General features: G+C 40.2%; 1 protein-coding gene across 1 annotated transcript; it reads right to left on the bottom strand.

The window, feature by feature from the left end:
• Nucleotides 1-1,780: 1,780 nt before the first annotated feature.
• LOC124283696 (monocarboxylate transporter 2-like) lies at nt 1,781-8,856 on the bottom strand. The gene is made up of 5 exons (XM_046719704.1): nt 8,674-8,856; nt 6,526-6,669; nt 4,807-5,685; nt 3,081-3,131; nt 1,781-2,729 (listed from the first exon to the last, which is right to left on the bottom strand). The coding sequence occupies exons 1-5, from the start codon at nt 8,777-8,779 to the stop codon at nt 2,656-2,658; spliced, it is 1,254 nt and encodes a 417-aa protein (XP_046575660.1). The 5' UTR covers nt 8,780-8,856; the 3' UTR covers nt 1,781-2,655.
• Between the last annotated feature and the right edge of the window lie 4,663 nt (nt 8,857-13,519).

The following is a 13,519-nucleotide window of genomic DNA, read 5'->3' as shown; positions in this document are numbered from 1 at the left end:
TTGAGGCGTAAAAATAAACTCACTGAGTGAGTTAAATGGGACTTACGCCATGCCTCATGAGTTAGTTCAGATTTATAGTCACATCGGCAATATTTCAGTCTTATCGTGACTCGCCCATATCGTGACTCGGCTAAGTGTGTCCCGGTCTCATAGTTTAAATGCAGATCATGTGACACGACACAATGCATATGATGGTTCACAAAAATGAGATCGAAAATATACGTGACCTTGATTAGGAGATGTAGGTTGTACGTTAGTATAGTCGGTACAAAGAGTACTGCTGCAGGCTTCTTCATATGGAAAGTTCCAGATATCCGAGAACTTGCTGTGATGTGTTACGGATTCATGATGCTAATGGCAAGATAAATGGGTGTTTTCATATCCGTAAGCTATCATTTGAAACCAGGTTTTCGTTTATCTGGATTACTTATGTATCTGGATTGTGCTTATATCAGGGTCTTTTTTTTGAGTGGCTGAGATGTAAAGAAATAGAGTTACAGAAATGGTATGACAAGATTTCAAATTTGAATTTGTATTGTGGTTTCAAACCTATAATGGGCGTTGACAAAATGTTTAATTATACTCTTCTAAGCACTTACCGAGGGTCTATTGTAATTGTCGTAGTGCACTGCATAAGTTGAGTAAGTGCAGTATATGGCTAAACGCAAATGATGATCCCCAAATGGTTTCGTGCACAAATTGTAATTCACGTTCCATTGACGTCCTTGTCGAATGTTCTGTCGAGCATAGAAATGTTTTTACAACATTGTTATTATATGAATCCTCGACTGATAAATTATACGAGTTTAGTATGTCATCAACAAATCGTTCAGGTATCAACAATAGCATTTAAAAAAAAGTCTCCAAGATAAACGTTCCTGTATAATTACACAACTGCAGAAGCAGCGCACTTTGTGCGTGTATTATATATGCATAACTACGGGCCATGTGACCTTAAGTGAACATAATCTTGTCACTCGTTTCAGCACTGCATTGCTGTTTTTTTGCATTAACTTCAAAACTTCAATTAGTCCTGAAGTGCGTTATATGAGGAACAGATAGCCTTGATGTTCTTCTGCATGGTGGAGTGAGTGAGTGATTTTAGTTTAACGCCGACTCAGCAATATTCCAGCTATATGGCGGTGGACTGTAAAGAATCGAGTCTGGACCAGTCAATCCAGTGATCAACAGTATGAACATCGATCTACTTGGGTACGAACTGAGGTACGCTAACATCTGTCAACCAAGTCAGCTAGTCTGACCACCCGATCCGGTTAGTGGCGACAAGCATGGGATACTGAAGATCAATTCTAACCCTGATCTTCACGGGTGTGCATAATGGATATGTTTGGATAAAGAAACACGCTGTGTTTGCCAATTTGAAATCAAAGGTGCGCATATTACAATGTGATGTCCGTCTACGTTGCATTTACAATGCGCAACTAATCTGTTTCCGATCTCTATTCAACTGTGGGTAGCTAAGTGGTTAAAGCGTTCACTCGTCACGCCGAATACCCGGGTTCGATTTCCCATATGGTTTCAATGTATGAAGATCTGTTGTCCCCCGCCACGATATTGCTGGAATATTCCTGAAAGCTGCGTAAAACCATATTTAAGCGCTCATTATTCACCTAGTCAGAGACAGTAGAACTGAGACAACCACCAAGCAACCTCGTACTATTGTGCTGGCAAAAGTGTCCATTATATCGGCCTGTGTGTCTGTTCCTCATTCACAAGAAAGAAGCCTATAGGTTATAAAAACCTTTTATGCCAATAGTATCATTCATGGATTTTGCATATTTCTCAATTCACAAGACAGAAAATATTCGAGTGATCTAATGTCAATTTTGTGGTAACAAATGAACAATACTACTTTAAGGTGGTACGGCAATTTTAGTCAAGGGAATAAAATAAGCCACACAGAAAAAAATATGCTCACAGATCGCAGAAATCCAAGAGCAAAAAAAACCCTTCTTTTTTAAGTTCCCACTATGTTATTTAAAGTGTAGAAAACTATCTTTTGCAATTTGAGTAAAATATTGAACTTACAAAAACAACTAACACTTTTGCCATTGGTACTCAAACGCCAGTGGACAACAACTCATGAGAAAGGCTGTAAATGCACGCTTCATCAAGTCAAACAGTTTGCATGACAATATCACGCGAAAAGAAATTAAGACGTTTGCTTCATTGGATAAAGGTATATTTTCCCGTGGAAAACAGACGCGATCAACAGCTTGAACAAACCATCATAGATGTGTTGCTATGGAGTTTGTAGATGTAGACAGTCCACTGGGTCATGATTCATCCGTTGATCCGCCCTCACTCGCTATCAGTCAGAGCGGACCTACGGACAATTCACAGCCAGGATCTATCCTGGTAAACGGTCTTCGGTTCAAAAGCAATCCTACGTTCCAATGTCACCATGCAGTATAGTATACCGTATTCTAAGTATTCAGAGCCCTTCTACCTATACGCCCTTTATCAGAATACGTAGCATATAGGACGCCATTTGGTTTGTTAGGTGTACATACCAGTGTACATTTAGGTGTCTAAATGTTCATAAGCCATACAGCATTTACTTAATATACAGTTCGCACATAATATACGATTGCGTGAAATCAAACCATCATGTCAACCGCGATAGATCTGGCTTTAATTATCTAGCCGCCTACTTCTAAATGCACTTGTGGATGCAACTGATATCGAACTCAGGACAGAACATAGACCTGGAAAGAAAAAAAAGAGTATTATTGATGGTGCAAACATAATACAAACACCATAATCAAACAGCCTAGAATTGAAATATCCCAAGGAAATTAGCAAAGTGTCAAAGTACAATATATAACGAAATGCAATTTAAGTTGCCTTGTTTTGTAATGTGCTAAGACTCGCCAGAAACGACCTTCTTTCACAACTTATTTACTAGGGATATTGAAACACAATGTCATGTGCGCAGAAACAAAAAAACGCATATATATGTAGTTTATTGCGACGAGAAACTGCCACCTTATGTCTTGCGCATATGCACGTGTCAGCAGTTGACCAGAATCTCAGTCAATAACATTACATGTTCTTACCTGAAAATATGTAGGTATATTCATATATCCCACTTGTTTTATACAAGAAACCTGAAGACATGTAAAAAAAGGCATCTGAAATAATAATGGACATCAAATATTTTCAATACACGGTATTGAGGGAAATCTGTTTGACAGGGATGTGTTGGGTCAATAAATAGCGGTAAAGCCCTGTTCAAATCCTCAAGAACTCTCTGCAAAGAGCAGAGTCTTTATACGATTTCGACTATATCACAAGCATGCGTTTATGAAACACTATCAAACAGCGATGATAACAGGTGCTGTCCAAATCCACAAGAACTCTCTGCAAAGAGCAGAGTCTTTATACAATTGCGACTATATCACAAGCATGCGTTTATGAAACACTATCAAACAGCGATGATAACGGGTGCTTGAGAAAGAGTGCATACCATGCCCAACTGGTGGCACACTTCATAAACACATGCAAGGGCTAGCCAATTGTTCACATGAAAACCATATAGGAACCTACTAATGTAACAAATGGTCCATGACGAGTAGGGTAAGAAATCTTATAGCTAAAGTATATGGTATTATCATGAAACGGCCCTCCCATTATCAGAAATTTGCGGGCCGCTGCAAATGATATTGGACCGCTCAACCTTAACAATGGGCCACTATCAGTTCTGTTGTCAAGTGACGTCATAGTGGGTGCGTGGGCTTACGGTTCATTCGACATTGACTTTCGACTGGCAGGTATTCTGGGCCAAACAAGTCAAAGCAGTCCGAATACCGGCTTTAAATAGCAGTAATATTGGTTTTCTTGCTGGTGCTAACCTTCACAATTGCACTATTTATATTTTATTAACATTGTTAAACCGAACACTGACATAGTTTGACATGTTGCAGGCTATGGTCTTGTCCAAGGCCAAGGTCGAATATCGTCACTTTCTGTTGTGACGTCACTTAAATTGTTCGATGACGTAATTGCATTCGATCTTTTTCAACTGCCCTCCTTCGTCGAGCAGTTAATGGAAAACCTCGGTCTTCTGCAAATGATAATGCTCTCAAAAAAAGCATTACCCTCATAATATTGTAAGAGTAGCAGTTATCATGCAACGTCAAAAGACTCTTCATGAACATGTCTACTAGTTATAATTATGTCAAATGTTTTGGTGTGTATATGGCAAAGTGAAAGGAGAGTATTGTAAGGTTTTTAAGTTCTGCTCCAGTAAGGAGCACTACCACCAAATTCAGTCAAAGTCTGGCAAGAAACACAAAAAATACTTTATTCCGAATTCCAAAAATACCGAAAGGCACCAGTACACCACAAGACCAATCTATGTGCCAAGTTTGGTTCTACAGTTCTGCTCCGGAAAAGAACACTACCACCAATTTCAGTCAAACTCAAACTTGTTGCCAAGAAAACGCAATCAAATATTTTATTCAGATATCCAAACTATCAAAAGACACCAGTACACCACCAGATCTATCTATGTGAGAAGTGTGGGAAAGAAATAGTGAATGGTTTTGATGTTTTGCCTCCCGAAAAGATGAATGTGCATGGACCGACGCACGCACGGAAAGAGCGCGTTTTAATACCCCCCGCAAAACGCGTTGCGGAGGATAATAACAGTACATCAGTCTTAAACTTTATCGTACAGTGCTTCCGACAGTGATATCAACATGACACGTATTTAAACTAATCCATTCGTGACATAGATTTTCTCAATACAAGGAGACACTATCAAGAGGGGGACAAACTTACTTGCAGTAGGAGGTCCCAGCAAATGTCCACCTCCAATGAAGAGACTAACGATTCCGTACGAAATAGAAGCATTTGGTAAACCAAGAAGCCTAATTGTCATAGGTCCAAGAAGCGAATATACGCCATGGCAATATGTCCCATACAAACAACTGAACACAAGCTGAGCATTGTAACTGTTAGGCAATAATGGGAAGACGAGCGCTAATGTTCCTGTTATCCCAGTTATTCCAAACTGGAGCAACAGATCGTCAATGTTTGTGTCAGATGAAGCTAACCCCACGACTATTCTTGAGAAGATACTACCTGCACCCACAGCAGGAAGCAGAGTGGCAGCCTGAATAGGTGAACTTCCTTTATATTCAGCGTAGTTTGGCAAGTGAAGTATGCAAGATGATGCTCCCAAACACCACAGAAAAACACTAACATTGTACAATACAAAATCCATCTGTATGAAGATCCTGAATCGTGCATACAAACAGGATCCTGTGTAACCTGGATCCGGGGATCCATCATCTGATGATTGGACAGATCTGATGATTGCGTTGTTCTCTTCTGACTGTCTCATGAGACTGGTCGCTTCTGGATGAGGTTGTGGGCAACCTTCTTCTTCTGTCTTTCTGACAATGGATTTGGTTTGTTCTTGGTCCCTTACCGATCGTAACAAGGCACCAGCGAAGCACATGTTGAAGCCGATGCCGCCCAAGATGAGAAGTGTTCCATGTAGGTTGTATTGGTCGAGGAGGTACCGTGCCAATGGCCCCGTGAAGAGACCAGCTCCACTCCCGGCCATGGACACTCCAAACGCAATAGGTCTTCTTTTCAGAAAGTAATATCCTGGGACGACTCCAGCAACATTTGATGCAAGACCTAACGCCAGTCCTGTAACAATAGCAAAAGGCAAATCAGAGCCATAGTTGTCTCACACACTGGGGCGGTGGGATAGCCTAGTGGTTGAAGCGTTCACTAGTCATGCTGAAGACTCGGGTTCGATAACCCACGTGAGGGCAATGTGTAAAGACCATTTCTGGTGTCCCCTTCCTTGCAATTGCTGGAATATTGCTGAATGCGGCCCAAAAACATACTCACTCACTCTGTAACATACGATTTATATAGTTGCTCCAAAACATATCAAACGAGTGAAAGTGGGTAAGATGCGAATTTTTCTTGTCTAAAAAGAGTTAAGATAAATTTCATTTAACTGGCAGAGATATTTTTTTCCCAACCTAAATCCGCAGCGTTAAAGCATCAAATCGGTGTACATTTTAGCCATTATCATGGTCACAGTGGTGTATTATGTCGAACCCCAAAGGGGTCATATCTGGCATGTCCCTAAACACAAACATGTCCATCATGTGGATGTTCGTGTAAAGATACAAATGGAAATAAAGAACCCCTAAAAACATATATTGACACTCTAAAAACCACAAAGTGTCTGATGCTAAGTTATAATTCACGTCTGAAAAAACGAATTCATCTTTCAAGTTTCTGCTTCCAGTTAAGTTAAGTTAATTGCAGTTAAGTACATTGATATTATCAATTACATCCATGTAGCTTTCAAATATAACATTTGACAGCATGTCATCTCACGAAGAACAACTGAACGCGTGAGACCATTTCCTAAGCATACATCCCAAAGAACTAATACGACTGGAAATGGTTGCGTTACCAAGATTTGACTCTTGTGGATGAAACCGTAAATGGAAATACTAGTATCCCTACCTGTCACCAGTCCGTATGTGATTAATAACTCCAACACTTTTTGACAGAAGTATGCCGATGTCATCCCAATCAGCACCAACACCCCGGATATCATAGCTGTTTTTCTGGAGCCTAGTTTCTGATGAACCATACCAGCAACAGGGCCTGTTGAAATCAGTAAATCAGAGTTAGTGCGAAAGTCATTTTCGTTTAACTCGTTTTGGAGAGAAACTGAGTCGTACCACTGCTCATCGGCCTTGAAGAACAACCGCCAATTGTAGGTCGTAGACGCTTACCACTTCTGAGAAACCTAAGGACAGGGGTTTGGTGCTGTCAAACCTAGACCCCATCATGGAGAACCGGGACAGCGATCTAAGATAACAGGATTCGCACAACAAACGGGGGACGGTGGGGTAGCCTGTTGGTTAAAGCGTTGGCTCGTCACGCCGAAGACCCGAGTTCGATTCCCCACATGGGTACAATGTGTGAAGCCCATTTTTCTGGTGTCCCCCGCCGTGACATTGCTGGAATATTGCTAAAACCGGCGTAAAACCAAACTCACTCACTCGCTCACTCACAAGAAACGGACAACTCTTGTGCATCAGGGCCACCAACTCGGTGACCATTCTTTGAAAATTGAAATGTATCTTTAGAACTTTGTTTCCAGTTTTCAAATGATGGTATGAACTTGAGTACTTAAGAGTTATCATCCTTGTGTTGTTATACACTGCACTGAATAGACTACATTCTTTGAGCGGATTCGTAAGAAAACAATAAAAGGTAGATAAACAATATGTCAGGATGAGTGAGTATGGTTTCATCCCATTTATGGTAACATTAGACCAATATCACGGTGGGAACCTAAAATGGGAGTCACATATTGTACCCATATGGGGTAGCGAACCATCAGGCTACCCACTGCACCACGAAGACGATTCGAGATCTTCTGTGGTCCAACTTGCAAAATTACCGTGGACAGGATACATATCGGAAAGCGCCGACGTTTCTGTCTGCATCAGGCTGTGTTCTCAGGATTCAAGAACAGAAGTTGTGCTTCATTGAAGACTTTTGACCGTGACGAAGTCTTACATAAATCCACGCTTAGTGACTGAGAAGGAAGACTACAATCACGGTGAATGTGAGAATAAATCATTCCATAGCCACGAAGCAACGCTCCAAAAGACGCCTGATGCTTTCTAAAGCGACTCAAGTCTGTTCAACGTAAGCCATTCATTTTAATCAGTGGAACTATTGCTTGGCAACAACAATAGAATATGTATCCAAACGTCGCACTCGCGATATCAAAGAAGGTGTTATCCATAACGTTTGTCAATATTGAACCTTAAACCGTGTGGACTACCAGTCACCATGTATGTTTATGAATGGCCAATGAAGTTAATCGGTGTACAAACCAGACACTCGGTATTTAACTGAAACTGAGCAGCACTGGCAATGCACGTTACACCACGATCACCAGATTCGTTTGTAACCGCCACATCCACACGATCACGTGGTTGAAATGATATGCTTTATCACAAATCACAAAAAGACGCTGGACATAAAGGACAGCCACATCTGAACATGGTACTCACTTACACCTGCGGTGCAAAAAACAAAGTCAAAACCTATAAAGACTAATCGGGGGAGTCGGGCCCTTGTTTATGTATATTACTGTTTGCAGAGTTGTTTTGATTTCTTTATGCATATGGCCTAGAGGCGACATTTTAAGCTTATTCTTTAGTCGTACTCTTAATTGTTAGTTGGTGAATTTATGTGAATAAAAGCGACAAAACGCTGTGTTTTAATATTCATAAGAAGTATTTAGCTAGGGGAAGGGCCCAGTGTAAGATTCCCACTCTATCATGAACATATTATGCTTCAGATTTTGATATTGTTTCTATATTCCGCGATGAAACGTTTTTGGTCATCTGACAATATTTGGGCAAGAGTCGCATGGCGCACTTTAAAATCTTAGCAGAAAGAACATGCTCGATTTTACCTCAAGGTGAGAAAAGTAAACACGGTATTCAGATAAGCAACATACAGCTTGTTTACCAAACTCCACAAAGACAAAGGTACACCGGAATTGTATTACTATGTCTACTCACAATGAAATCAATAAGAACAAATAACAATACACAGATCGTGAGAAAGTTTCTGAATACTTACATTTATGCATATACGATCCTTGAACCAACGAACATACTTCTGTATACTCAGATGAGTGAACACGACAATGTTTATATACGCCGGTCAAGGGTATGATGTCACACATCAACAGTGTTGTACATATTTGGTATTGTCCTTGATGTGGAGGTTTATGATTGCCAGAATGCACGGTCAATCAATTCTAGTGCTAAAAAACCCATAAAATAAAAATAAATAAGTAAATAAATAAAAATAAAAATAAATAAATAAAAATTCTAGTGCTCATTATTTTGATGAGAATTCGGATTTTGTGTACAGATGTTTTTTTCCCGGATTTTTGTTGTTTTTTGCGCTATTCGGTTCATTGTTCTTTGCGTTGGGACTAGACACGGGATTAATTTAAATTTACGTATTACATCATGATAAGATGGTGTGGTAACTGTTTAGGTCGCGAGGTCTTTTGATTCCATGATATTACGAACTTATTGTGAGCCTTCTGCTTTCAAAGTACCAAAAATGAGTGTACATTTTCAAACATTGATATGAACTTACTTTCATTTTATAATTAGCTGTTTTGAACAAGCTTAAAAAATGATGTCACGTTGCGTTATGAAATATGAAAATCCTTACTAGGCCAAATGGTGCATTGTGTCATTAAAGTTATTGGACGCACGATTTCACTTGAACTGTTCTTCCCATGATCTATTCATTCGTTTGAACTCATCAAATGATAACTGAACTCTCAACAAGCATACATACATGGGTGCTCAAATACAATAACCATATTGAAATACCCAGCAGGGCGTAAGAGTGACGAAATGGAAATGTTATTTTTTTGTACCGGAGCGTCGCATTGTGACAATGTGTTGTGAATGAATGCACACTCCGCTAGTCAACTTGAATATGGGCACGCTAGTCCACTTGAATGTTGAATGCTAGCCGACTAGAAACTATTTCATGACTACTGCATGTGACAAATACATCACTGTATATTCAAAGATGTGTATTGTATGCATCTCCGTTCATACATGTGTTGAAGCGGAGGATATCAAGTCTCGCTTCCGTTAACTTGATGTTGTAATATAAACATTGTGACATGAATGGCGGTAACATACATGGACGTCCAATGAATGTCTACTTGCCTTTAGTATATCACCCTGCAATGGCTCTCCTGTTGAGGCTATGTGACACGAATACGCTTAAATACGTATATCACCCTGCAATGGCTCTCCTGTTGAGGCTATGTGACACGAATACGCTTAAATACGTATATCACACAGCAAGGCAATGGTTATGTAACATTACCAGCTGTCAGTAGAAAGTGCGTCTCAAAAGGTTTCATGACTACATGAAGAGTAGGCAAACAGTATACACAACACCGTCACTAGAAAATGACGCCCCGTTGCACATCATAAATAACCTTTGAAATATTTAATAAGAGTCACGTCTGACATGGGCGACCGGTTTTATGTTGTCCACATTCCTCTTGTGTGCCGTACACCTTCACCTTATTATCTGGTGTTATGGTAACGTGGATCAATTCTTGTTTCAGTGGTATGTTTAGAAGTTGGTGAATCAGATAAGGACAACACTTTATGGATGAACAACTTCTTTATTCGGATGATGCGACGTTTCGATACAGATTCTTGTATCGTTGTCAAGCAAGTATGAGTGAGACTGTAACGGGTTGAAATATATAGACAGTAAAACAGTTAACAAGAACAACATGAAGTATATATGATACACTAACAATAGGGATCAATTCATTAGAAATATACAGCCTGACACCAATGGTAAAGTGGGCGCACTGTGAATGCATGTGGGTTCGCGTGCTTTTAGGACTTGAAATTACACTGTATAATAGCTGCCCTAGACTACATAATTTTGATAAACCCATTTAAATTAAAAAGGAGCCCCAGTGAGCTGAAAGATTCAACTTAAACCTGGGCAAATGGGACTTGACTTGCTTCATTTATTGCAGGAAGTGCTGGGTAGTGGGGAAAATAATGTGGTTCAGGAACTGTGAGACAGACTATAGCTGTCCCTACATATCGACTGGTTGTACGTAGGGAGGGTTCGCGCTACATGTTGAATGGTTCTGTGCATGTACAGTGCATTTGTGAATTAAAAGGTTATCCTGTTTAATTGGTAATCACACTATAACGTTTAAGCCATTCTGAAATAAGATTCTATTTGCGAATAGCAATGACAGTCAGATTCCTTTCACTGCATAATTGGAAAGGGGCAATTCAGAGTAAAAAATGTAGTGCAATCTTGACATGCATCAGTCTGAAGACATTCCTATACAGCCTTTGAACATCCCCACATATAGCATGTACGGCATATGTATAGCATGTGTGGCTGAATTTTGCTCAAGTTGTGAGGACATCTCAAACAGGGGCAACCCATATGGGCCTGGGGTAAAATGCACCCCGACCGCCCCCCACCGCCGGTCACATTGGTCACCTTGCAGCTGTTTCTTCTGGAGTGTGTTCCTTTGTCGGCAGAGGCGGTGGGTCTGTTGGCTTACAAAATAGTTATGCTGCCAAATCTTGATATTCCTTTCATGATGCAGACCCGTGAAGATCGGGGTAAGAATTGATCGACCGTAACTTATGCTTTTCTAAGAGGCGACTAACGGGATCTGGTCGTCAGGTTCGCTGACTTGTTTGACGCATGTCATCATATCCCAATTGCGTAGATCGATGTTCATAATGTTGATGACTGGATTGTCTGGTCCAGACTCAATTAGTTACAGATCGCCGCCATATAACTGGAATATTTGAACTGTTTAAGAGACATTCTAGAAGATTGATGGCAAAAATAGGAATGAAAAGTGTTTACTGATTATCAACTTCTTTATTGTACAATACCGACGTTTCGGTAGATGCTTATACCGTGTTCAAGCAGTGGTGAATGGGTACAGCAGGATATATATAGGTACATGAGGGTTAACAAAGAACATGGGCGATAAAAGAAAATGAAAACATAAATATACATGAGATAAGCCGTGGCAAGATAAACAGCATGATGAATAGAATACCCATCACAAAAAAAAACACCAATAACAAGCCCGAATCTGCACCCGTCCGCATCCCACTGTTTGTTAAGTTTTATTTTATTTTAAAAAATACAAATACTAAGATAAGTGTTTTAAAATGCGCTTCTCTCCGCTCTCTCTCGCTCTGCATCATCGGGTCCTCAGACGTCTGTCTCAGTCTGTCTCATTGTCACAAAACCTCAGTATTTCCCTTCCGCCTAACCCTTCCTGAAATGCACAAATCTTAATTGAGCAGGTCTAGATTTCCCCTGGTTTGTAATCACTAAAGTCACTGGCTTTCCTTTCACGTTATGTGGCATCATCTGCTTCTATCAAAATTGCATTCTTTCAGAGACTAAGCTTTAGTCTTAGGTGCGAGGGCCCCGTTTCACAAAGGTCTCATAAGCCTAAGATTTCGTAACATCCGTACGTCCTACACTGTAACACTGTGTCCGCTTGTATAACAATGTCTTGCATAGCCAGGCCCTGGTAGGCAGAGACTTAATAGGATCTTATGAACCTTGATGTATAAGGTTACAGCACGTGTGAAAGAAATGTTGAAATATTATGTCCAGTCGGAGTTTCAGCTACACGTTCAATCTTTCCATATGTCCGTTGCACAGATATACCTCTCTGCAGCTTTCGATACTGTGGACCATGACATATTGCGTCAAAGATTGGAAGCAACAAACAGCTGGTATTGGCAGCTCTGCACTTTAGTGGTTCAGATCGTCCCTCACCGACAGATACCTTCAAGTTCAAATTGATGGATCCAGATCAAAAGAATGTGAGCTGCGCTGTGGTGTCCCACAAGCCTCTTTCCTTGGCCCTCACCTTTTAACATTTACATACTGCCTATAGGAAGTATAATCCGACAGCACAATATCAACTTTCACGGATACGCAGACAACAGCCAGTTGTATATGGGAACAAAACCTACCCAAACAGTTGCTTCCACGTTACAACTTGAACAGCGCATCAGTGATATTCAACAGTGGATGACAGCAAATGCACACAAATTTAACATATCAAATACAGGATTCATGACTATTAACTCTGGAAAATAAGAGTCCAAAATTCCAGTTGTAACTCTTGTGATTAGTGGCAGTCACATCAAACCAAGCAATGACTTGAAAAATCTGGGAGTCAAATTCGACAGAAACATAACGTTGAAAGACCATGCCAAATCAACATGCAGACCTGCCTTCTTCCAGCTCTTTAACATCAGCACGATGAAGACATACCTTGACATTGACAGTCTGAGGACAGTTATCTAAGCCTGTGTTATATCATGTCTTGCCGATGGAAATGCCCTCCTCAATGGAGCAACTACCGCTAACATCAAACTACAAACTGTTACCAGAAGAACTGACCATATCACCCCCGTCCTGAAACCACTCCACTGGCTACCTGTAGAGCACCGGGTCCCTGGTATGGTGATCTACCTTGAGTTATTGGCGATTTATAGCCCATTTTTATACTGTATTGTTTTTCCCCTATTGTTAAAACGTTTTAGATTTAATTACTAGTTTTACATCTGTGATATTCTAGTTGTTTTACTGTCCTTCGTCGGCAGGTTTTTTTATAATATACAAATATTTCATACAATATCAAATTGTTCTCGTCACGATATGGCTGAAATATTGCCGATGTGACGTTAAATATTTACTCACTCACTCACTCACCTGTAGAGCACCGCATCACTTTCAAGACTCTTTCTATCACGTATTCAGCACTAAGTGATGAAAATTCCAAAACTTATATTAAGGACATGTTACATCGCTACCAACCCACAAGAGCTTTAAGATCAGCCAATGATAAACTACT

The sequence above is a fragment of the Haliotis rubra genome, unplaced genomic scaffold, assembly GCF_003918875.1.
Source record: "Haliotis rubra isolate DU_JTF1 unplaced genomic scaffold, ASM391887v1 Scf1094, whole genome shotgun sequence".
NCBI classification, from domain to species: domain Eukaryota; kingdom Metazoa; phylum Mollusca; class Gastropoda; order Lepetellida; family Haliotidae; genus Haliotis; species Haliotis rubra.
The sequence above is the reverse complement of the archived record's forward strand: the minus strand, read 5'-3'. Positions and strand labels throughout refer to the sequence as shown.

Bases quoted from the DNA above. Each gene is read 5' to 3' on its own strand.
- LOC124283696 (XM_046719704.1), bottom strand. From the start codon at position 8,779: ATGTGTGACATCATACCCTTGACCGGCGTATATAAACATTGTCGTGTT. The intron at 6,670-8,673 runs GTAAGTATTCAG...TGATTTCAACAG, and splicing joins AGGATCGTATATGCATAAAT to GCCCTGTTGCTGGTATGGTT. The intron at 3,132-4,806 runs GTAAGTTTGTCC...ACATGTCTTCAG, and splicing joins GCTGGGACCTCCTACTGCAA to GTTTCTTGTATAAAACAAGT.